The sequence below is a fragment of the Canis lupus genome, chromosome 1 (genome assembly GCF_011100685.1).
Source record: "Canis lupus familiaris isolate Mischka breed German Shepherd chromosome 1, alternate assembly UU_Cfam_GSD_1.0, whole genome shotgun sequence".
Taxonomy (NCBI): Eukaryota; Metazoa; Chordata; class Mammalia; order Carnivora; family Canidae; genus Canis; species Canis lupus.
This window is the reverse complement of record NC_049222.1, coordinates 112,984,247-113,008,336: the sequence shown is the minus strand read 5'-3', so window position 1 is coordinate 113,008,336 and position 24,090 is coordinate 112,984,247. Positions and strand designations below refer to the sequence as shown.

Below are 24,090 nucleotides of genomic sequence, written 5' to 3'. Positions count from 1 at the left end.
GAGGGGACATTGGGTTTCCAGGGGAGAAAGTTGCTGTGAGGTGAGCCTGAGGGTCTCCCTGTACCCCACCTGATCCCCATAGAAAGGGAGCTTGAGCTAGTGAGAAAGCAGAATGAAACCTCCCAGGGGAGAGCAGAGGCACAATGCAAAGCTTTGGGCCATCCTTGTGGCCAGGAAAACCTAGACCAGGGCAGCAGGAGACCCTCTCAAAAACCTGCTCTGCCCCAACTCGCAACCTGAACTTGCAGCAGGTCCCTCTCTCAGGCCTCTATGAAAGGCACCGTTGGGGAGGGAGGGCAACATGGACTGGCTGGGGTTTACAGATGGTCATTTGGGTCTAAAGTGGAAAGCTTCAAGGGTAGAGGAGCAGGCAAGTTAGAGACCAGGAAGGAGAACTCTCCGGGGAGGGCTGTGGAGGGTGGGGCTCAGAGAGAGGCAGGAGTGAAGGGGTGGGTCATCCTGAGACACCAGGAGTTTCTGGGGACAAGCCGGGGAGCAGAGACTGGAGAATGAGGAAGCCCAAGGGAGAGACAGGGGCCAGAAGGGCAGGGTCCCACAGGTGGCAGACACAGGTGGGAGCAGAAAGTGCAGGACCAGGGTTGGGGACAGCAAATGAACAAAGACATACCGGAAGGCACAGACAGAAAGACAGCCCAAAAAGAAGTAACTGGGGCTAAATGAGAGAGAAGGACACACACACACACACACTCCTCGCCTAGAAGTGAGGCACCAAAAGAAACAGAGACAAGACAGGCAGCATGAGGTGGCAGAGGCAGATAATCAGGCGGGCCTGGGCCCCACAGGCCCAGACCCTTAGGCAAAGCCAAGTAAAGGTGGAAGCACAGCAGGCAACAGGGCAGAAGGAGCCTAGTGAGGGGGCCTGCCAGGGGAGGGAGACAGATAAGCGGGCAAGCAAGAGACATGGCCAAGGTAGGAAGGGGACATCCGTGAGACAAATGGGGTGCGGAAGAGGGCAAAAAAAAAAAAAAAAAAAATGACCACAGGTGCAAGTAGGAAAACTGCAAAACTCTGAGAAGAGGAAGGCTAGCTGGAAAGAGACAGAGACAATGAATGTCAGAGCCACACAGCAGATCTAGAGAAGACGAAGGGGCAGGTGGAACAGGCACAAACTAGGAGAGGGGGAGCAAGGGCCCAAGAGGGAAATGTGGCAGGGAAGAAGATGGAGCAACCTGGAAGGGCAGAGGCAGGGACGGGGCAAGTGCCCAGGTAAAGGGGACAAGTCCACACAGAGGTGCCTCTGCCTCCCCCCAGGAGGGTCTTGAGGACGGTGGTCAATTCTGGAGCCCACAAGCCCCAAGGCATGGGACCGGATAAGGACCGACAGGCCAGCCCAGGATGCAGAAATGAGCAGAGGATGGGGCAGGAGGTGAGACCACCAAGGAAAAGGCAAAGTGGACCACAGAGTGGCTGCAAATAAGGAGAGAGGAGTGGATCTGGGGTAGGAAAGCGGAAAAGTGAGCAGGAAGACGGCCTCCAGGTGCAGGGGCAGAGGCAGAGCCAAGAGTGGACGGAGAGAAGTGGATAGAGAGCCAGACCTGGCGGTGTGGGCACCGCTGAAAGAGCCAGACAAGAGGCAGGGGAGGTTTGAGAGAGAGAGAGAGAGACATCAACAGAGACACACTAAGAAAGAGTTAGGCTAAAGGCAAACAAGAGAGAAGTTGGACAGAGCCAGAGAGAGGCCCAAGAGACACAGGGAATGGAGACTGTAAAACGGAAAGACATTTCCAGGAGACAGAGGGGATGGGATGGGGATGGGCTTGTGGCAGGTGGAAAGGATGAGCCTCCGAGGAAAGAAGAGAGGTGGAAAGAGAGAGAGAGAGAGAGAGAGAGATTGAGAGAGAGAGAGAGAGAGAGAGAGAGCAGAGCCAGTCACCGTGGGACCGCGGCTGGAGAAAGCAGGGGCGGAGACTGGCCGGGAGTCCCGGACGAGGAGTGAGCCCACAAGTAAGAGCCAGGCAGCCCCTCAGGACCCCCGGGGCTGGGGGCTGGGGGTGAGGAGGAGCTGTGCACCCAGAAGAAGGGTGAGGGGAACGGAGGTTGGGAGATGGGGGGCACGAGGCAGGCCCCTACTCGAGGAGGGGCAGGGGGACGTGGGAGCCCCACCAGGCGCCCGCGAGCCCAGCCTTCCAGGACCCAGGCTGGCCCCAGCCCAACCCCCGCCCCGCAGACACTCACGGATCCTGGTGGGACGGAGGGCTGGGCTCCCTCGAGGCCCGAGAAAGACAGCGGGAGATGCTCTGGCGCTGGGTGGTGGTGTGGCCGGGGCGGGGGGAGAGGGCAGTCCACAGGGCCCCCTCCCCCGCCGCCGACAGTGGCCCCCAACTAGTCCAAAACGGGGGCTCCCCAGGAGCAAGGAGGAAGGACAGGTGGAAGCGGAGAGGGCGGGCCGGGGCAGGGAGGAAGGGGAAAGGAGAAAATGGAGGAGAGAAGGGGAGAGAGGAGAGGGGGAAGGAGCAAATGGAGGGGAAGGAGGGAGGAAAGGAGGAGAGGAAGGTGAAAACGGAAGGGTGGGGGACACAGGCAAAGCCGGGGGAGGGGGAAGCCGGCCCAGGAAAGGGCCCCCGCCCCCTCCCCTAGCCGGGCCGGCCTGGGGGGGCCACAGGGGGCGAGGACTGGCTGGAGACCAGGAAGCCGGCCATCAGGAGGAATGGGGGAGGGGAGGGCTGGATTGGGGGGAGGGGGCCACCCCTTCCCCCCTCCCCCCTGGAGCCTTGGCCCTGCCCTGGATGAGGCAAGGGCCTGGAGTCCTCAAGCCCTCAGCCCCCACGGGAAAAGCATGCTAGGGGCGGGGAGAAGCCAAGGGGTGGAGGGGCTGGGGAGGATGGGGTGCTGGGAGACCCGGAGAGCCGAGAGGGGGGCAGGCGAGGTGGAGAGACGGGGAGGAGGGAGAGGAGGAGGGAGGGAAGGATGGAGAGAGGAGCAGGTGGAAGAGGAAGGCGGAGGAGGGTGGGGTGTCCCGGGGGCGCCCGGTGCAGGGCCCCGGTGGGAGGGCCTGGCCACGGACTCCTGGTCCCCTGCGAGGCGCAGCCGCGGCTCTGGGTCCCCAGCTGGGCCTGCCTCCCTGCTGCTGGCCACCGCCGCCACCGCCACCGCCACCGCCGCCACCGCCACTGCCGCCAACACCACCACCACCACCACCACCACCACCTCCGCCGCCGCCGCCGCCGCCACCTCTCCTTCTCCCCTCCGAGGCCGCCGCCTGCCTGCCCGCCCGCCGCCCGCGCTGGGTCCTGGAGCGCGGGGGGGCGGGGGGGGGGAGAGATGAGGGAGGGAGGGAGGGAGGGAGGGAGGCAGGGAGGAGGGCGGGCGGGAGGAAGGGAGGGCAGCAGGCGGAGAAAGAGGAGGGAGGGGAGTCAGGGGGAGGGGGAGACCGTATTGGTCGGGGCTGGGGGGCCCGCGAGGAGAATGCTGATGAGGGGGGAAGGCGCTGCATTGGACAGAGGGCCCACCCCCGGGCCACCCCCTCCACCACCATGCCACCGCCCTGCCCAGGAGCCCACGGAGATGAGAGGCTGGGAGACCTGAGGAGAAGGCCATGGAGCTGGGGGGAGAGGGCTACAGAGATGAGGAAAAATGCAGAGGAATAGCAAGCTGGCCATCAAAACTCACAGAGGTGGGCCAAGGTCCACAAACCCCACAAGGACAAGGACAGGAAAAAGCCCAGAGAAAAGAGGGGAAAGCCCATGGAAACATGGGAGCAGACCAGAGACAGCAAAGGACCTCAGAGACCAGGGCAGCCGGTGGACACAGAGAAGCTCCCATGAAGATGGAAAGAGGCCCATGGGAACAGAAAGCACTCCAGGACCTGGGGAGTGGTCCATGGGGACAAGGACACGTATCACAGAGACAGGGAGGCAGGCCACACAAAGTGGGAGAAAGTCACAGAAATGGGGTTGGGGGAAGACAGATATCAGGAACCCATGAAAACAAGGATGTGTGGACATAAGAGGGCTAAGGCAGGAGAAGCCAGCCCCTGGAGATAACCGAGAAGCCCCCAGAAGTAGAAATAGTCCCTGTGGAGGGGAAGGGATGGGTGGGGAGAATGGGAATTGTCTATAATGCATTGAGACATCCTTGGGCCCCACAGACATGAGTGGGTGGGGTGAAGAGGCCCTCCTTCTCGGGCCACCACCTGAGCAGAGAGGTAGTGGGAAAGGGCAGGGAGATGGAGAGCAGAGCCAGCACAAGTGGGAGACTCCCTCCTAGGGAGCCCACTGCAGCCTCTCAGAGGAACGAGCAGGACAGGGGGATGGAAGACAGAAGCAGTGACACAGATCTTGGAGTGGGGGTGGGTGGTGCACGGCTGGGTGGGGGGTGAAATTTGGGGGGAAGGAACATGACAGTTGGCGCTGAAGGCTGAGCCCGTGACTCACCACCACCCCCAATGCTCGTGATGGGGAGGAGACACTGACACACTCACGTGCAGCCCCCCGCACACGTGACCATATGCCTTTCACACACACACACACACACACACACACACACACACAGCACATGGCAACCCCTACACCAGCCTGGCATAGGAAGCCCTTGTCCCATATGGAGCATCCCTGACATAAGCCTGACACATACATTGGACCCTGAAGGACCACCAACTTTGCACACACCTCCTCCCCCTACATAGACAACACCTGTGGTCCCCCAACGCCCACCCTCAGCTCCAGGAAAGCTGAAAGCCTAGACTCTCACTGGCCTCTAGGCTTTTGCTTATGCAGGGACCCCAGCAAAGAACGCCTATCCTCTCTAAAATAAACCTATCCCGAAATCTAGTCCCATGCCACCCCTCTATAAAAACTGACCCAGGCCTCAGCTTTCTCCTGTGCCATCAGAAGAGAAGGAACCTAGCTAGAGGACCTGGGAAGTCCAAGCAAAAGGTCTGAGCAGAAAGGGACCTGACATGTTGAGCTGGACCCTTGCATTTTCAGGTGGAAAAGGAGGCTTCAGCGGAGTGAGAACCTACCCAAGTGCATGGAGCCTATCAAAGGCTGAGTCCAACTTCTGGGTTCTGGCTCCTGCCCAGGTGATTTCACCCTGATGGCAAACCCAGATCACCAGCTTCAGAGCTCACACATTCCCATCAACTTCTTTTCTTTACTTCTTGCATTCATCCATTCAACACACCATGCAGGACAGGACATCCACCTGGCCAGGCAGGAGAGCCTGGGGGCCAAAGGCACAGACCAACACAGTCAACCCCTGGGTTGGAACCCTGGCTCCATCTCCTCCTAAAGATAGGCAAGCAGCTTAACTCCTCTGGGCCCCAGTCTCTTAGTAAAGTGAGAACAGTAATTCCTCCCTCCTAGGGTTGTTGAGATGATCAACCTGATAAAGCATAGAAAGCACTAAGCACAGTACTTGGCACATCATAACAGGCTGAGGATACAGGAGCTATTGTTACTGAGCTCCTTGAGGTCCTAATAAAAATTCCTACATAGCATTTACTCTATGCCTCACCACCATGGCACAGGGGCTATTATCCTCATTTCACAGATGAGGAAACTGAGGCACAGGGGAGTGGACTTGTCCAACAAGACAGAAGTGGCAGGGTCAGTGGGGAGGCCGGTTGGCTCAGCGGTTTAGCGCCACCTTCAGCCCAGGGCCTGTTCCTGGAGACGCGGGATCCAGCCCCAGGTGGGGCTCCCTGCTGTGTCTCTACCTCTCTCTCTGGGTCTCTCATGAATAAATAAAAATCTTAAAAAAAAAAAAAGAAGAAGAAGAAGAAGAAGTGGCAGGGTCAGGATTCCAATCCAGATGGCCTGGTTTAATTACACTGGCTTGCTGTTAGGGACTTTAATGTAGTGGGAAGTTAGGGTATCCAGTTAGAAACCAATTGAAGGACACGGCTAAGGTGATGACCAAAGAGTCAGACCTAGTTTCTACTCTGTATTTGGGGCTCCTTGGTCACTTTGAGCCTCAGGAAGGTAAAAAAAACAAACTCCTCTGAGACCCAGTTTACTCATTTGAGAAATGGTGGTGTGTGGGGGGGTACTAGTTAGAACAGTGAATCTCTTGCACCCCCACTCCCCACCCCCAGTCCTTGGGTTTGGAGAGTAGCTCTGAAAACGTAGCAATGCTCTGCCAACGCCCTGGGGCCAGAAAGGAAGATGAGCAGCAACGGCCCCTGGACACACAGAAGCTCCACCTTCCCAGTTGCCCTGGGTCAGCCTAGAAGGAAGGCACCTTGGAAGGAAGGAAGCAGAGTCCATCTGCTACAGCGTCACTTTCTTTTTTAAAGAAAATTTTAAATTTTATTTAATCATGGGGGGGGAGGGGCGATGAGCACAGGCAGGGAGCCCGACGTTGAACTCGATCCCGAGTCTCCAGGATCACGCCCTGCGCCGAAGGCTGCGAAGGTGGAAGGTGGCGCTAAACCGCTGAGCCACCGGGGCCGCGCCACAGGGTCACTTTCTGCAGGTGCTCACCCTAGCTGCCCCTCAGGTCTTCTACGCACTCCCCCACCCCCACCCTCTCCGTTTCTTCCAGTGAAACTGTCCTTGGCTGAAAATGAATGGAATCCCATTTCCTCCCCTCTTCGGGTTTTCCTCGTTGCCTCGGATCCCCTCGCTCCTTGCTTCTCCTTTGACATTTCTCCTTCCCCCTCTCTCAAGAGTCCCTCGGTCGACCTCCCCTTCCTCTTTTCCATGAAAGGAGTCTGGAGCCTCAGTTTCCCTTTTTATTCCCTCCATGTGCTTGGTGCCGCAGTCTCCCTCCCCGCTGGGCTGACGGGCGCCTCACTTTCTCCCTTCGCCCCGGGGGGGGGGGCTGCTGCGCCACAGTTGCCCCGCCCTCACCCCTCTGAGTGTCCTGTGCCTCAGTTTCTCCAACTTCCCCCTCCCCCCCGTCCGACCCCGACGCGACTCCAGCCCGGCGTCCCCAAGATGGCGCCCGCAGCCTCGCTCCGCCGCCTGACGTCACCGCGCTGCCGTCCCTCCTTCAGGCGCCAGGCGGAGTCGACGGGGAGCTGGGGGAGGAGCATCCTCCAGGGGGCTTAAAGGGGCGGACACTATCAGCCCGGGGCCGGCCGGCGAGGGGACTTCGCTGGAGGATTGGTTGGGCACCGCGGGGATCCCAACGCTCCATCCTATTGGCCCAAGGCTCACAGACGTGAGCGTCGATTGGTCGAACGGCCGGAGCCAGACGGACGCTGATTGGGTGCGTTCGGCCGATCGCGGAGCGGCCGAGGGGGAAGGTAGGCGGGGCGTTGCTGAGGGCGATTGGGGGCGAGAGCGAGGCTGCGGAGCAGACGAGAGGCGACGGCGGGAGCTAGAGAGGGCGCAGCGCTAGGGTGGCCGCGCGAGGGGAGCGGCGGCCCGGGCCCGGGCCCGGGGGGTGCGAGACGGCGGAGGCGAGTGAGTGCCGCGGGGGCACCGCGGGCCGGCGCGGCCCGGCTCCCCCCTTCCGCCGCTCCCGGCCTCTCCACGCCACCCCGCCTGCGCACTGAGGCCCGGAGGGGGCGCGCGCCCGGCGGGGAGGGCGGAGCGGCACCAACGGCCCCCGGGGCGCGCGGGCGGCGGGGCGGGGGCCGGGCCGGGGCGGCGGGTGGGGAAGGGGAGCTAGAGTCGTGTGCTGGGCTGAGTGAGGGGGGGCGGGGCTCGGGCCGGGGGCCGGGAGGGACAGGGACCTCGGTGGAGAGGGAGGCGTCAGAGCTGCCCCCCGGGAGAGGCTCCGAGGCCCGCGGGGCGGGGGGTGGGTATCGAGCCAGGGCCTAGCGGTAGGGCCGTCCGGGACCGAAGCGGGGTGGACGGTTAGAGGGGGCTTGGGTGTCCCGGGAGGGGCTTAGGGCGTGAAAAAAGAGATAAGTTAACAGAAAGAAAACAGTTATGCCTGGAGGGTATTAGATCAGTGAGAGGGGCTTGGTGTGTGAAAATGAATATTTTAGCAAATAAATATCCCTGGGTGGGGAGGGGGGGTTGGGATTTGGAGCCGAGGGAGAGGTCCGAGTGTGAAGAACGGGGTTACGTTCATGTGAAGAGGAGTTGGGAGGTGGGTACTGTTGGAATGGGGTTGGGGTTGAGAGGAGCCCCTGTGCAAAGGGTTAAGTTATGTAAAAAGGGTGTCTGGGTGTCCCTAGGATAGGTTGGGTAGAGGTGATGTTTTTGAAAAGTACAGGGAATTAGGTCAAGGTGAAGAGTGGGAATTGGGTATCCCTGGAAAAGGTTAGGGTGGTGAGAGATCCGCGTGCCAAGTGGCAGAGGGGTCTTGGCACTGCCAGAATGAGAATGAGCTGTTAGGTTGACAAGAAGTTGGGGGTCTGGGTATCCCCAGGTGATAAGCTGGTGAGAGGAGTCTCGCTATCCTCTGTCTGGGCTGGGGGGTGAAGGGGTTCAGCATATCAAGAAGATAGGTATTCCTAAAGGGGATTCTGGCAGTGGGAGGGGTGTGTGTGTGTGAAAGTTTAAGCCTTTGTGAAGAGTAGTCTGGATCTCCCTCGATTGGGTTATGGTTACAGTACATGCTGGGATGTTTTTGCAAAAGAAAGAAACTAAGTTGTTATAAAGAGGGGGTCTGAGCATCCCTGGAATGGGTTAGAGTGGGTTGGGTCTCTGCAAAGAAGAGAGGTCTGTTTATGCTGATATGAAGAGGGGATCTGGGCATCGCTAGAATGGACTAGGGTGGGAAGGGGTCTTTTTGAGAAGAAGAAAAGATTAGGTTTATAACAGGGACTGGGGTCTGGATGTCCCTGGCAAGGGTTAGGGCCCCGTGGGTTTGTAAGGAAGGGTTTGCGTTGATAAGAAGACCGTATCTGGGCATCCCTGAAATGGGTTAGGGTGGGTCATGTTGTAAAGAAGAGGGCTCGAGGTTGATATGAAGAAGGGTGTGGGCATCCCTTGTAGTGGTTGGGGTAGCTGTATATGTGAAGAGGGGACCTGGGGACTCTAGGGGGTATTAGAATTGTAGGTGAGGTCTCAATGTAAAAAAGAAGTGATTGCCGTGAAGAGTATCTTGAGACATGACTTAGAGGGTCACGGGTAAAATATAGGTGTGAAGAAATAGGTTTTTGGGAAGTGGGGCTGGATGTTCTGGATACAGGGTTAGGGCTGTGGGAGAGGGCTTTGATTTGGAGAGAGGTTTGAGTACTTTGAAGAGGGGGATCATCTGGCTCACATGGGGAAGTGGTTAAGGAGGGAAAAGTGTAGGTGTGATGGATTAGGCCAATGTGAGACAAGATGGTTGAGGGAAAGGAGAGTTTGATGTGAGGGATCTGGGCACTGGAGGGAGAGACTGTGCGCTTATGTGAAGGAGAGCAGTTGTGCCATGTGCCGGGCCTTGGGGCAGTTTGAGTTCTCTGGTGTAAAAAGATGTTAGGAGCCAATGGGAGGGAACAGAGGAGGAGCAAGGCTGGGAGACGTGGCAGCAATTAGGGCCTGTGACGGCTTCCCCAGGCACCTGAGAGCAGGAGTGGGGTAGTAAGTTGGTAGTCAGTTGGGCAGCCCCAGTGGCGCAGTGGTTTAGCGCCACCTTCAGCCCAGGGCATGGTCCTGGAGACCTGGGATCTAGTCCCGCGTCAGGCTTCCTGCGTGGAGCCTGCTTCTCCCTCTACCGGTGTCTCTGCCTTTCTATCTCTCTCTCTGTCTCATGAATAAATAAAATCTTAAAAAAAAAAAAAAAAAAGTTGGTAGTCAGTGGAAGGAGGCTCAAATGGAGAGGACACAGGTTCCTGGGGCATGTGTGTGGCTGTGGGCCAGCTGAGTGGCAGAGGAGATGAGGGGTTGGACAGGTTTACAAGAATCCGGTGGGTGGAGTTTGATGTGCATTGATTTCAGACGTGAGACTTGGGTAGATTCTAGGAAGGGACTGCTGAGAAGGTTCTGTGCTTGGTAGCGTGTTCCGGAGAGGAAGGATTGCTAGGGAGTAGGGCGGGAATGAGAGATGGAAGTGAGACTTTAGAAGGTAAAATGCATCTAAGGTTTTGGCTGGGGGAGGGGAGTGCTAAGGAGATAGAATTGTCCCTGGGAAGGACCGAGGAAACAGCAGTTTAGCTATTATTTGTCCCCATCTCTCTTCTTTTCACAGCCCAGGGCCTTGCTGCCGCCATGACCGAAGAATCCGAGGAGACAGTCCTGTACATCGAACACCGCTATGTCTGCTCTGAGTGCAACCAGCTGTATGGGTCCCTGGAGGAGGTGCTCATGCACCAGAACTCCCATGTGCCCCAGCAGCACTTTGAGCTGGTGGGCGTGGCTGACCCTGGAGTCACGGTGGCCACCGAGGCAGCCTCTGGCACAGGCCTCTATCAGACCCTAGTGCAGGAGAGCCAGTACCAGTGCCTGGAGTGTGGGCAGCTGCTCATGTCCCCCAGCCAGCTCCTGGAGCACCAGGAGCTGCACCTGAAGATGATGGCTCCCCAAGAGGCCGTGCCAGCGGAGCCGCCGCCCAAGGCACCTGCACTTAGCTCTAGCACCATCCACTATGAGTGTGTGGATTGCAAGGCGCTCTTCGCCAGCCAGGAGCTCTGGCTGAACCACCGGCAGACGCACCTCCGGGGCGCTTCTACCAAGCCTCCAGCCCCGGTTGTCCTGGGGTCCCCAGTTGTCCTGGGGCCCCCCGTAGGCCAGGCCCGTGTGGCTGTGGAGCACTCCTACCGCAAGGCAGAAGAGGGTGGTGAAGGGGCTGCTGTCCCTTCTGCCACCGCCACCACCACCACTACTACTGAGGTGGTGACTGAGGTGGAGCTGCTGCTCTACAAGTGCTCTGAGTGCTCCCAGCTCTTCCAGCTTCCAGCCGACTTCCTGGAGCACCAGGCCACCCACTTCCCTGGCCCTGGCCCTGAGTCTGAGGAGTCTGCCTTGCAGCAGGAGACCCTGACTCCGTCAGCCACAGAGGGTCTTGGGTCCCAGCCTGATCCCCTGCCGTCCTCTGACCATAGTTACGAGTTGCGCAACGGTGAAGCCATCGGGCGTGACCGCCGGGGACGCAAGGCCCGGAGGGACAACAGCGGAGAACCAGGCGGGACAGCCACCCAGGAGCTCTTCTGCTCTGCTTGTGACCAGCTCTTTCTTTCACCTCACCAGCTCCAGCAGCATCTGCGGAGTCACCGGGAGGGCATCTTTAAGTGTCCTCTCTGCAGTCGTGTCTTCCCCAGCCCTGCCAGTCTGGACCAGCACCTCGGAGACCACAGCAGTGAGTCTCACTTTCTGTGCGTGGACTGTGGCCTGGCCTTTGGCACGGAGGCCCTCCTCCTGGCCCACCGGCGAGCCCACACTCCGAACCCCCTGCACTCGTGTCCTTGCGGGAAGACCTTCGTCAACCTCACCAAGTTCCTGTACCATCGGCGTACACACGGGGCAGGGGGCGTCCCCTTGCCCACAACACCAGTCCCCCCAGAGGAGCCTGTCATTGGTTTCCCTGAGCCCGCCCCATCAGAGACTGGAGAGCCAGAGGCACCAGAGCCTCCTGTGACCGAAGAGGGCCCCGGAGGGCCGGCTGCTTCGGGCACCTACCGCTGCCTCCTGTGCAGCCGTGAATTTGGCAAGGCCTTGCAGCTGACCCGGCACCAGCGTTTTGTGCATCGGCTGGAACGGCGCCACAAGTGTGGTATCTGTGGCAAGATGTTTAAGAAGAAGTCTCACGTGCGGAATCACCTGCGTACACACACAGGTGAACGGCCCTTCCCCTGCCCAGACTGCTCCAAACCCTTCAACTCACCTGCTAACCTGGCACGCCACCGGCTCACGCACACGGGGGAAAGGCCCTACCGGTGTGGGGACTGTGGCAAGGCCTTCACGCAGAGCTCCACGTTGAGGCAGCATCGCCTGGTACATGCCCAGCACTTCCCCTACCGCTGCCAGGAGTGCGGTGTGCGTTTCCACCGCCCCTACCGCCTGCTCATGCACCGCTACCACCACACGGGCGAGTACCCCTACAAGTGTCGTGAGTGCCCCCGCTCCTTCTTGCTGCGCCGGCTGCTGGAGGTGCACCAGCTTGTGGTCCACGCCGGGCGCCAGCCGCACCGCTGCCTGTCCTGCGGGGCTGCCTTCCCTTCCTCCCTGCGGCTCCGTGAGCACCGCTGTGCCGCTGCAGCGGCGCAGGCCCCACGGCGCTTTGAGTGTGGCACCTGTGGCAAGAAAGTGGGCTCGGCTGCTCGGTTGCAGGCGCACGAGGCGGCCCATGCGGCTGCTGGGCCTGGAGAGGTCCTAGCTAAGGAGCCCCCAACCCCACGGGCCCCCCGGGCTGCTCGCACACCTGTTGCCTCCCCAACTGCCCTGGGGAGCACAGCCACGGCAGCTCCTGCAGCCCCTGCCCGACGCCGGGGCCTGGAGTGTAGTGAGTGTAAGAAGCTGTTCAGCACAGAGACGTCGTTGCAAGTGCACCGGCGCATCCATACAGGTGAGCGGCCATACCCGTGTCCGGACTGTGGCAAGGCCTTCCGTCAGAGCACCCATCTGAAGGACCACCGGCGCCTGCACACAGGCGAGCGACCCTTCGCCTGTGAAGTATGTGGCAAGGCCTTTGCCATCTCCATGCGCTTGGCGGAACATCGCCGCATTCATACGGGTGAGCGGCCCTACTCCTGCCCTGACTGTGGCAAGAGCTACCGCTCCTTCTCCAACCTATGGAAGCACCGCAAGACCCACCAGCAGCAGCACCAGGCGGCCGTGCGGCAGCAGCTGGCCGAGGCAGAAGCTGCTGTCGGCCTGGCTGTCATGGAGACTGCAGTGGAGGCACTGCCCCTGGTGGAGGCCATTGAGATCTATCCTCTGGCTGACGAGGGGGTCCAGATCAGTGGCTGACCCTGTCCCCATTCCCTCTTCAGCACTATTGTGCCCTGTTGCTGAAGAACCTCCTCCAGCGTCCCTTTCAATCTCTGTAGATACTGTGCCCTTTCCTCCACCTCTCCTAACTGCCATGTAAGTTCTGTAACTGGATTTATTCTCCCGAGAGGGGGTTGATCTGGGGTCTTTAATATGCATAAAAGGCACCCCACCCCCTGACCTTCCACCTGTTCACACTGGTGGCCCCAAGTTGAAACAGTCAATAAAGACTGAATTGGACATGTGTTCTGTCTGGCCCAGCTGTGTGGGTGGAATTTGGGAGCTTTTCATGGTTTTTTCAGCATCCAGAACAGGGCCTGGCGAGTAGTAGGAGCTCAGTAGACATTTACTGAATTCAGGACTCAGAGTCTGAGTGCATGGCTCAGCAGGGACTTCACCCTGGTGCTCAGCAGGGACTTCATTGGGAAGCAATGTGGCTGTCTTGCCACCAGAGGTCCCCACAGCACCATGGAAAAACTTGAAGTTGTTTCAATTGGTGGCAGGAACATTTGGGAAAATCTGAAGGTTTTTTTTTTTTTTTTCTCACCACTTCTGCCCTCTACTCCTGTGCCAGTGTGAGCGGTCTCCCCCCAAGGCCATCTGAGTTTCTCACTATGGGTCCCTGAGGGCAAATGCAGGTCTGGGAAAGGCATGATCTCCAGGGCAGTTGAGGGTGGCTTCTGGGACCAGACCCAACTGTGGAGTTAGAGAAGATTCTGGAAGTTAGCCTCATAAGGGGAGCTACCTTGGCGCCCACCTAGAATTCTGGCTTAGCCAACAGATGTGGGGAGAGGGGTGGTTGGAGTGGCTCTCTGGCATTTGTCTAGTTTGTCTCAAGAACTTAAGTTTTTATAATAATCGTCACACTGACCTGTGAGGAGAAAATCTTGTAGGGAAGGAGTCTGAAGTTAGAAGCAGGGAGGTGATTTGCCCAAGGTCATTCAACGACATAGGATAGAGCTTGATTTTAAGCCTAGGTTCATCTGGTTTAATCGCCCATGTGTTTTCCTCTGCAGCTGCTGCCTTCCACATGCCTGGGGGAGGGCGGTTGAGAAGATGGTGATTGGTGACAACTCTCAGTTTCTGTGCTTGTCTTGTCCCTAAGAGCCGTAGCCCAGGAAATACAAGCCCCACAGAATTGCTCTGTGACAGTGGGATGATCACCGTTCCTCAATTGTGGTTACCTCATATTCCAGTCTTTCTGTTGGAGAAAATTCCTATTTGGAACCCTAAGGAGAGATGAAGGGAAGCTGTTTGTATTGAAACCAAGGAAAGGGAGGCCTGAGACCTGCCCACTCAGACTGTTACTCTCGGCCCCCTCACTGGTCTTCTAGCCTCTGGGCACCAAGCTTGGGGAAATACACTGGCCTCACCTATGTTCAGGTGAAAGATGAGAGCTCAAGAGGGGAGATTTATCAAGGCTAGGTAGATAGATGGTAGACCAGAGCTAGAAACCAATTCTAGCCCAGGATAGAAATTTTACTACTTAAGCCTTATTAAAGAAAAAAATCCCGTTTGATAACCTGACTGCCCCTAATGAAGAGCACTTACCTGTTAAGCAGTTGTTTTCAAGCAGAATGTATGGATGACAGGCACTGTCAGTGACCTCATATCCTGCAGAAAGGATTCAAGCTATCTTAGCCCAGCATGCCAGATCCCCTTTAATCCCCAGGTAGAGATTCCTTCTCATACTGCCTCCCAAGAAGAGCTACAACATCCTGAAAGTCATATCAAATAAGTGCTTAGAACAACTGGGGATTTATCCTTGCCAAACCAGGTAAAAATCAGGTTGAATCAAGGGACAGGGTGGAGTACCTGGGTGGCTCAGTGGTTGAGTGTCTGTCTGCCTTCAGCTCAGGTCGTGATCCTGAGGTCCTGGGATCAAGTCCTGTATCCTTCTCCCCGCAGAGAGCCTGCTTCTCCCTCTGCCTGTGTCTCTGCCTCTCTCTCTTTGTCTCTCCTGAATAAAATCTTTAAAAAGAAAAGGAACAGAAATGGGGGAGGGGTGGGTCCTGAGGGTGCTGGGTGACTCCCAAGATTCAGCAGGGAAGAATGGCTCTGTGACAGTGGGATGATCACCGTTCCTCAATTGTGCCTTTTCAGAGCCACTAATGAAAACTGTAGACTCCCACCCTGTGAAAAGTTGACGCATGCAAACACATTTATGAGCAAGACTCATTCTTCACCCGACTGAAACTTGATGGTCCTCAGTTGAACCACTGTCCTAAAAAAAGGCACTAAGCAAACCCTTGTTGGATGCTGGGGTTTGAGCTGAAAAGGCAAAGGTTCTTGAACTTTAATGTTTGGTAAGGAATTCCCCTAGAGGTTCAGATCCAGCAAACAATGTCTGGATGAGACCCAGGAATCTGCATTTTACTTTTTTCATTTATTTTAAGAGAATCTCATTTAAAATTTTAAATCTGCATTTTATTTTTTTTTTTTAAGATTTTATTTATTCATGAGAGACCCAGAGAGAGAGAGAGAAGCAGAGATACAGGCAGAGGGAGAGGCAGGCTCCACACAGGGAGCCCAACGTGGGACTTGATCCCAGGTCTCCAGAATCAGGCCCTGGACTGAAGGTGGCGCTAAACCGCTGAACCACCAGGGCTGCCCTGCATTTTATTTTCTTTAAAGATTGTATTTATTCATGAGAGACACACACAGAGAGAGAGAGAGAGAGGCAGAGACCGGCAGAGGGAGAAGCAGGCTCCATGCAGGGAGCCCAATGCGGGACTCAGTCCTGGGACTCCAGGATCACGCTCTGGGCCAAAGGCAGGCTCTAAACCGCTGAGCCACCAAGGGATCCCATAAAATCTGCATTTTATTTATTTTTTAAATATATAATTTTTAAATTTTTTTAAAATTTATTTATGATAGTCACAGAGAGAAAGGCAGAGACACAGGCAGAGGGAGGAGCAGGCTCCATGCACCAGGAGCCCGACGTGGGATTAGATCCCGGGTCTCCAGGATCGCGCCCTGGGCCAAAGGCAGGCGCCAAACCGCTGTGCCACCCAGGGATCCCCAAAATCTGCATTTTAAACACCAATTCTGGGCAGCCTGGGTGGCTCAGCGGTTTAGCGCCGCCTTCAGCTCAGGTCGTGGTCCTGGGATCGAGTCCCGCATCGGGCTCCCCGCACAGAGCCTGCTTCTCCCTCTGCCTGTGTTTCTGCTTCTCTCTCTCTCTGCCTCTCATGAATAAATAAAATCTTAAAAAAAAAAAAAGAAATTCTGGGGTGCCTGGCTGGCTCAGTCAGTAGAGCGTGTGGCTATTGATCTCGATGTTGTGAGTTCAAGCCCCACATTGGGTGTAGAGGTTACTTAAAAGTAAAATCTTTAAAAATGAATAAATAGGATACCTGGGTGACTCAGCCGATTAAGTATCCCACTTTTGGGGTCAGGTCATGATCTCAGGGTCATGAGATGGAGCCCACCTTTGGGCTCCAGGCTGGGTATGGAACCTGCTTAAGATTCTCTCCCTCTCCTGCTTCTCCCTCCACCCCAAATAAATAAGCACACCAGTTCTGATGCAAATAATCTGCTGACCCCTCTAAGAAGAGCCTTGCATTGCCTATTTTTAGTTGGATATGGAAGCTACATAAGCAGGAATGTCAAGGGAACACAAAAGTGGTCCTCTATTGCCCACTATGCTCTTGACAAGAGGAGGCCCAAATGTGACTCTCTTTTTTTTTTTTTTTAATAATTTTTTTAAAAGATTTATTTATTTATTCAGAGAGAGCGAAAGAGAGGCAGAGACACAGGCAGAGAGAGAAGCAGGCTCCATGCAGGGAGCCCGACGTGGGACTCGATCCCGGGTCTCCAGGATCACACCCCGGGCTGCAGGCGGCGCTAAACCGCTGCGCCACAGAGGCTGCCCCCAAATGTGACTCTCTGAGGGAGGGCATGTGGAGCAGTTGGGCACATTCACGGGACTGTAAGTGGATACCTTGTTCAGTTCCAGAGTGTTCTCAGGTGTGCTGCCTGTGCAAGTCACAAGAAGACCTGGGTAACAAGGAACTCAGGTCTGAAGGATTCTGACTGGACCACCCTACCTGAGGGGGCTGGTCCAAATGACCTTCCTCTATACCAACATCCCACATCCCCACGCATACTGACCTGTCTTGAGAATTGGGGAGGTGCCTTTTTTCAACCTTGCCAAAACGATGCAGTGTGAATGCTTTTTTATCTAAGTGATCCAGCTCCTATTCTTTTCCTTTCTCCTATCTCCCCCATCCCTTCCTACTGAATTTTCAGAATTCCAGCATCTATGTGCCAAGCATTCATCAGAGGGATGGAACAGCAGCAAGGAGACTTGATGCCAGTGAGGAAACCAGTTGTTGACACCATTTCTGATCTCCAGTGGTGAGGGTTTGGGGATCAGCCCTGTGAGGCCACTGTTTGTGCCAAATGTGACATAGGCTGGACACACAAATTTGAGTGAATGAGAGTTAATATCACTCTGAAAAAGAGTGTACCTTATACTACCAGACAACTTCAAAGTCAACTATTTGTCAAGGGTCTGGTTATAGTTCCTCTGGGAATGGAAGTGGGGAAGGACTCACTGGCTTTCCGGTTTCCCCATAGCTCTCATTTATTGAAGACCATGTGCTAGGGGTGTCCTAAGCACTTACCCGTCATCTCCTTTAATCCTTGCGCCCCATAGGGTAGGTACTGTCTCTATGTTACAGGCAAGGACATTGGAGGTCAGATATCAAAAGTCCCATAGCTTTAAAATGGCAGAACTGAGACGTGAATTCAGAAATTTGAATTCATCCTAAATTCCGAGTCTCGGTTCTGATCGGTGAAAACATGGCTCAGGCAGGCCCCACTTCTGAACACTTACTGTTTGATGAGAAGCAGAGCCTCCCCTCCACAGCACACACGTACCCACCGCCCTTACCAGAACAGAGAGGAGACCACAGGAGAGCAGGGCAGCATTTCTCTCTGTACAGTTTTTACTTTTTTATTTTTTGATGTTGTTCAGATGAATGACACACTCAAGTTACAAAAATGGGGCCTTAAAAGAAGCACATTGTACAATGAACAAGCAGATTGGAGTTAAGAACACTGAAACGCTAACCCGCTACCACGAGAAGAGACAGGGAGGTGGGTACAGGATGGGAAGGGAGGGGCTACCAACACAGGGGTTCAGACAGAACTGAAAGTGGGGCTCACTTGCTGAGAACGGACCAAAGGCAGGTCTCCTCCGGGCCCACTCAATTTCCGGAAGCCACTTCATGGTCTTCCTTGCCCGCTACTTGCCACCTCTTCCCCTCCCCATCCCAACCTAGTCATCTGAATGAGCAGGTGAGAGACACCCACTCCAGAAAGGGCCGAGCCACTCAGATCTTTACCAGATGGGTAGTCACCTTGCCTCAGTGCAGGCTTGGATTTGGGAGGTGCTGGTGGCAGCAGTGGGATAAGAAGCCAGAAAGGAGCTAGCAGAGAGGCCCCTGCTTTTCCCCCAAAGACTCCTTGCCCCTTCCCCACCCCACAGTGATCCAAAGGCCCTCTCTACCTGCGGAGAGAGGCCCTCAGTCACCCTGCAATTATGCAAATAAATTAATACTGAGCCCCTGGGCTTGGAGGACAGGCTGGGGGAGGGGCAGCAGGGATTGAGGAAAGGAAAGGGAGGCAGAAGGGGGAGGGGTCACAGACATAGTAAATAGTTGTCTCCGTCCCAGCAACACTTCTCTCTAGATTTTTTTCTCTCCTTTTTGTGTTTGTTTAACAAGGAGCTAACATTGCAAGGACAAATACTTAAAAATATACATAATTTTTTTCTTCTTTTTCGCCTTTGTCATCGTCATCTTGCTTTGGAGACTGCTGAGGTCAAAGTTCAAACCGCACGCAGGAACTGCGGCTTGGAGTTTTTGTGTATTTTTTTTTTAATTTTTATTTTTTAATTTTTTTCACTTTTTTTTCCAACGTATAAAAAGGTAGCGGAGTTGTCTGTGGGTTTTTTTTTTTTTTTAAATGGTTAAATCTTTGGTTTGTTTCTTTTTTCTCTTGGAGGCCTTTATCTCTCGCACTTGCCTTTCCCACTCGGAGGCCAGTGGGGGCCCGCGTGTCTCAGTCTTGCTCAGACGGTCTCACTCTCTCTCTCTCACTCAGTTCCCCCTACCCTGGGCTAAAGGGAGAGAGAGGCACCCTGGGATTTGGGTGGGCAAGGAAATTAGTTGGGTCAAGAGGTCATCACCCTTACCCTGTCCACCCAGGGTGTGGGGCTTGGAGACCCTCTCTTGGCCTTCCCCAGGGAGGAGATATGCAGGGGGGAACTAATACCCTTCCTCCCTCCTGTCCTGATCTTATTAGCCCTAACTCCTCCAGGGCTTGGGTTCCCCATCTCCACCCACCCCTACTGATACCCCCCAGCCCCTCCTTCCCACTTCCAGCCCCCACCCTCCCAGAAGAGAACAGAGAGGTGTTTTCCTTACTGGCATTTTTTTTTTTTTTTTTGGCACAAAAGGCCCACCATTAGGGCAGACCCATTCATTCTCTGTCCCTCCCTCAAGTAGGAGGTCAGGGTCAGGGAGAAGAGAAATTCAGAAGGCTCCCCCTTTCTCCAATGCACTCATCTTCCTCTCTTCCTAGACCAGGCCGCTGCCCCCCCCCACCTCAGACATCTCACCTAGCCCAGAGCCTGGCTTGGGGTCTCCCTCCCCATCCCCCACATAAAGTCCCCTAGCCCCCCCCCAACTCTCTCTCTCACACACAGACACACGGACACAGGCTCTGTACAGACCACAAAATAAAAACGATGAGATAGTTTTGTTTCCCGGAGTCGAGACAGGGGGTACTGGAGTGGAAGGGGCAGAGCGGGGTGGGGGGCATGGATTCCCCCATCACCTCCCCAACCCTGGCTCCCTCCAGCCCCCCAGCCCCTTGCCCTGGCTGGCCCCCAGCCAACGATATTTGGTTTCCTTTTTTTTAACATTAAAGTTCTATGAGGTATTTGGTGCCTTATCTCGAGTCCTCGGGGGAGGGGGGCCCAGGGGAGAGACCTGGGGCACACTGCCCCTCCCTCCCTCCCACCCCCTTCCCAATATTTGGTTTCACAGCTGTAGTTAAAGCTTGGGATTTGGTTATTTTTCCCCTCCCAGGAAATTTTTTTTCTTGTTTTCTTTTCCCAGTTATGGGGGTCAGATGGGGAGGGTCCCCCTCACCCTCCAGGCTGCACGGGGGGGGGGGGGGGGTCCCTCCACCAGTGTCAGGGCATCGGCCCCATCCCTGCCCCTGCTTCCTCTGCTCCTCTCTGCCCTGCTCCCCCAACACCAGGGGTGCGGGAGAGGTCCCCAGTGGCAGGACTTGATGGGGAGGAAGCAGGACGAAGTGGGTGGTGGTGAGTCCTGGATTTTCTTTCCTTTTTTCTTTTTTTTTTTCCTTTTTTTTTTTTTTTTTTGTGTTTTTTTTTTTGTGTTTTTTTTTTTTTACTTTTTTTGTTTTTTTTTGTTTTGTTTTTTTGTAGTTTTTTTGTTGTGTTTTGTTTTTTGGTCTAGAATCATAGTTTTTAGTCATCTCCACCATGCCTTCCATGCTGCCTGTCTTCTCGGAGGGGTTTTGGTCGTAATTCCTTTCACTTTGCTCTGCTCAAAAGTCCTTCCTATCTGTTCAGGAGCCCTTGGCCCCCTCGCCACCCTTGGGCTGGGGCCCAGGCTCTCTTGCCAATCCCATCTCTTCGGAAATAAAAATGGACAAACTCAGAGGTAGGGTAAGGGCAGGGAGTAGGTTCAGCGGAGATGCTTACATTCTGGCGAGGATGGGTCGACGGCAGGCCAGGCCCCATTGGTGCCAGGATGGGAGAGGCAGCTACTCCACCACTGCCCAGACAAGGCACCCCGAGACCCCCAAAACAACCGAGTCTCTGCTGTCTCCATGGCCCAGCCCAACAGTTTCATTTCCCCGGGTGGGAGAAGGGAGACAAGAAAGAAAGAGAGAACGCTGAGACCTTGGGGCCCAGGGTGGGCGGCTGCCTCTCCTCGGAGTGTCCAGCCGATTCCCAGGCTCCCAGGGGGGGCTTCCAGGGGGGCTCCCGGCTGCTCCGCCCAGCAGGGGTCAGGCCTCTGATTTCAATGGCTCTCGTCCTTCACAGCAACACTTTGGTTTGAGGAGAGACACAGAAAGACTGGAGACTGAGAGAGGTGAGAGAAGAGCCAAGAAGAGGGAGAGGCAGAAGCAGAGAGAGAACAGACTGGAAAGAACAGAAAAAGAAATGAGAGGAATCAAACCACCCGAAAGTTTGTTCGTTTTCCTTCGTCCATTCTTTTTGCTTTCTTATTCCTTTTTTTCCTGTTTTGTTTTGTTTTTGTTTTAAAGCTTTTTCAGTGGATTGGGGGGCAGGGAGCAGGGGGCTCTTCACCCCTGTCCCTGACCCCCTCTCTCAGCCCTGCCCACCCGCTTCCATCCGCCCTGGCTGAGGGACAGGCCCTGCCCCAGCCTCCCCCTCCGGCTTTCCCGAAGACGACGTCCATGAGGTATTTGTGAAGAGAAAGAAGCGTCTGTCCTTCCATCCGCCTTGAGGACCAAGGGCCTGGACCACTGGCGCAGGGGCTTGGCTCCACCTCGCGGCTCCTTCTTATTCTTGAAGAGTCCTCGTCTTCTTTCCCTTAAATATATATATATCTATAAATTCTTTTTTTCTAGTTTTAATTTATTGTTTGGTTTTTTGTTTTTGTTTTTTTGTGGTTTTTTTTGGTTCAAAACTTTGTTGGCCTCCACAATAGCAGGAGGGCAAAGTGGCTCCCGGCGGCGTCTCTCCTCTGTCTGTTGAGACGTGTCCAGGGCTGGGCAAACACGGGGTCCAGCCAAGACTCAAGGGAGGTCTCGTGGGAGTGGTGGCCACCACAGTGCCCTCTCGGATGGGGACCACAGGTCATGGCACTGTCCCCGCCACATGGACCCTGATGGGGATATCACCTCGAGGAACCCCACCACTGGGGTGCGTGCGTGTGTACATGTGTGTGGGGTGGGGAGGGGGAAGAGGCATCTGCCAGTATCAGGGGCACAGGGTGGGAAGAGTGAGGTGAGTTCTCTTTTTGGTTTCTGGTCAATGTCAAAGAACGTGAAAGATCCCACGGATAGGCACTGGAATATGAATTTTTTTTTCAGGGAAACTGACAGACGAGAATGGGAAAAAAGACAACTTGAATGCCCTCACCTCATCCCTCTTGCCCGAAGCTTCCACCTTCCCGTGGGCTGGGGAAGGGAGTGGATTCCAGAGCAGAAGAGGGTGACGGGTTGAGGGGGGAACGAACGTGTGAGAGCTAGAACTTTTCAAAACGGCCTAGCCCACCCTTCAGAGGGAAAAGGGGGAGGTACAAGGGGTGAAAAGTCATCCCAGGCCTGCCCCTGCACTCTCCCCTGGCTGGGGGAGGGAGGAGGTTAAAGCGAGACCCCCCTGCCCAAGTAGGGAGAGCTGGGGGCCAAGGGAGAGGGGGACACATGGTAGGGACACATTCTGTTGAGCGCAACGCTAAAAATTCTGTACATCCTTTGGATGAAGCTACTGAATATTTGGTGTAAGGTTGTTCACGCCCCTTCTCTTTCAACTTCTGGAAAAGAACATTTGGCGGGTGGTTCTGAGCCCACCCCGTTGGCCCCAGGCTGCTGTGCCCTGTCTTTGCTGGCCCAGGGCTAGGGGCTGGGGCTGGAGGCTGGCACATTCTCTTGCCTTCTCTGGCCCCCACTGGGGGAGACCAGGTTGGGGGTTGGCCCCCAGCTAGGGGCTCGGCGAGAGGTCCGCCCTGCCGAGGCTTCTCTGCCCCTGGCTGGGGTTCTTATTTGGTGTCATAGCGGTGAGGGTGAGCACACTGAGGTCTGGCTCGCAACTGGTTTTTGGTTTGGTTTTGTGGGGGATTTTTTTTGATTTTGGTTTTTGTTTTTCACCTCTGGTTCCTTTGGGGCAGCTGGTTTCTGTTGTGATTATTTTTGGTTTCTTTTTGTTGGTTGTTTTCTTTCATTTTCTTTCTTTCTCTCTTTTTTGTTTGTTTGGTTTTTTTTTTTTTTTTGGTTAGTTGGGTTTGTTTTGTTTTTTTGGTCTTTCCTTCCTTGTCACTCCGGCTCCAAGGACCCTCTGCGCCACCACTGCTGGCCTCCTCGCCCTCTTCCCAGGCGGGGGACTGAGGTGGGGGTCAGAGGAGTAGGAGGGGAGGCAAGGCGGGCCCTCACTCAGGCTTAGACCCTGCCTCGGGCCCCCCGGAGCCTCCAGGGGTCTGTGCTGCCGCCTCACTGCAAGTGGAGGACGAGGACGAGGACGACGAGGAGGACGAGGAGAGGCCCGGAGACTTGCTGGAGATGGAGGCCGCCACGGCCGCAGCGGCTGCGGAGACCAGGCCCACGCCAGGTGGGGCACTGAGCAGGGGCAGCCCAGCGTGGTTCAAGAAGAGTGGCGAGGTCACCAGGCCAGGGCTCCCTGGGGCCGCGCCGGCCGCCCCCAGCACCAGGTTCCCGCTGCCGTCAAGGCTGGTAAGGGGCAGGGTTCCACCAGAGGCCAGGGCTGGTGGGGAGAGAGAGAGGCTGGGCTGGGGGCACCTTCCAGCATCCTGCCCGCAGTGCCCCCTGTCTTCCCATCTGTCCCACTGACCCCCATCAGCAGCCCTCACACCTTCCCCACAGGTGAGATGGGTATGAAGAGGCGAGCAATGCAGTGAGCGGGGGGCAGGATGGCATGGCTGGAGCAGCAATGAGGGGGGCTCGAGGCCCCAGGGGGCCAGGCTGGTGGCGATGGGAGTGACATGAGGCAGCACGCACCTTGGATAGTGGCCAAAGGGTTGTTGCTCATGAGGGCTGGACTCAGCCCGGAGCTCAACCCCACCATTGTGCTTCTGCAAGAGGCAAAGCAGAGGCGTTAGCAGGGGACCCGCTGGCAGCAGAACTGGGGCACAGCTCCCACCCAGGAAGCAGCAGCGACCTTGCTTCTCTCCCCACAGCCTCCCTAACTGCAGGTGTCCACTTACCCCGTGCTGGGGTTCAGGCCCGACAAGCCGATGGCCGAGTGGCTGCCTTGAGGGCTGGGATTTGTGCTGTTGGTGGTGGCCGGGGGTGGGGGAGTGACAGAGGGGATGGAATTGAGGGGGGGCGCGGCCCCGCCCCCGCCCCCACCCCCTCCGGCTGTCCGGCTGGGATGGAGTGTCCCCACAGCTGAGGATAAGGTAGTAACTGCCAGAGAGAGATAGAAAGAGACTTCAGCTTTCACTTGTCCTCCACCGAGGAACCCGGTGTCGGTGTGAACTGGGCTCACCTTCCCCCCCAGCTTGCGCCCTGCAGCATCTTCTCTGGAGGAACAGACTTAGGCCTCCCACCCACTCTTCCCACAGCCTCG

At 56.1% G+C, this 24,090-nt stretch overlaps 3 protein-coding genes and 2 long non-coding RNA genes across 22 annotated transcripts in view; 2 read left to right on the top strand and 3 right to left on the bottom strand.

Annotated features, from left to right (window-relative positions):
- The window catches only part of GRIK5 (glutamate ionotropic receptor kainate type subunit 5), a 51,268-nt gene extending 48,819 nt beyond the window's left edge, over positions 1-2,449 (bottom strand). The window contains 1 exon segment of the mRNA NM_001287004.1: positions 2,197-2,449. The gene's annotated coding sequence lies outside the window, so the exon portion shown is untranslated.
- On the top strand, positions 1,944-13,018 carry ZNF574 (zinc finger protein 574). Of its 6 annotated transcripts, none has more exons than XM_038528760.1 (2): positions 1,944-1,965; positions 10,036-13,018. In XM_038528760.1, the coding sequence occupies exon 2, from the start codon at positions 10,056-10,058 to the stop codon at positions 12,750-12,752; it is 2,697 nt and encodes an 898-aa protein (XP_038384688.1). In that variant the 5' UTR covers positions 1,944-1,965; positions 10,036-10,055; the 3' UTR covers positions 12,753-13,018. The 6 variants fall into 6 exon arrangements, with proteins under 6 accessions (XP_038384688.1, XP_038384685.1, XP_038384687.1 ...); XM_038528757.1 differs by lacking the exon at positions 1,944-1,965 and adding an exon at positions 7,227-7,370; XM_038528759.1 differs by lacking the exon at positions 1,944-1,965 and adding an exon at positions 7,644-7,707.
- LOC111090098 lies at positions 12,955-14,671 on the bottom strand. Its single transcript, XR_005354592.1, has 4 exons — positions 14,325-14,671; positions 13,958-14,002; positions 13,645-13,807; positions 12,955-13,469 (listed from the first exon to the last, which is right to left on the bottom strand). It is a non-coding gene; the product is annotated as an uncharacterized LOC111090098 (long non-coding RNA).
- On the top strand, positions 13,107-21,370 carry LOC111090097. Of its 2 annotated transcripts, XR_005354591.1 has the most exons (5): positions 13,107-14,156; positions 14,446-14,550; positions 17,025-17,132; positions 17,755-17,876; positions 20,863-21,370. It is a non-coding gene; the product is annotated as an uncharacterized LOC111090097 (long non-coding RNA). The 2 variants fall into 2 exon arrangements; XR_005354590.1 differs by having other exon boundaries at positions 13,107-14,550.
- POU2F2 (POU class 2 homeobox 2) overlaps positions 17,718-24,090 on the bottom strand; it is a 95,782-nt gene continuing 89,409 nt past the window's right edge. For 7 of the 12 annotated variants that reach the window (XM_038528762.1, XM_038528761.1, XM_038528763.1 and 4 more), the window contains 3 exons: positions 23,726-23,927; positions 23,520-23,593; positions 17,718-23,265 (listed from right to left, as the gene is read on the bottom strand). In XM_038528762.1, the coding sequence (XP_038384690.1) occupies positions 22,934-23,265; positions 23,520-23,593; positions 23,726-23,927 (608 nt within the window). In that variant the 3' untranslated portion in view covers positions 17,718-22,933. The remainder of the gene's footprint in view (positions 23,266-23,519; positions 23,594-23,725; positions 23,928-24,090) is intronic. The other 5 variants (XM_038528768.1, XM_038528769.1, XM_038528770.1 and 2 more) reach the window with 1 other exon arrangement.

What these genes read in the sequence shown, in the direction of transcription:
- ZNF574 (XM_038528755.1), top strand. Translation starts at nt 9,885, where the DNA reads ATGAGAGATGGAAGTGAGACTTTAGAAG. An exon ending in TGGAAGTGAGACTTTAGAAG is followed by an intron (nt 9,913 to 10,035) that starts GTAAAATGCATC and finishes TTCTTTTCACAG; the next exon opens with CCCAGGGCCTTGCTGCCGCC.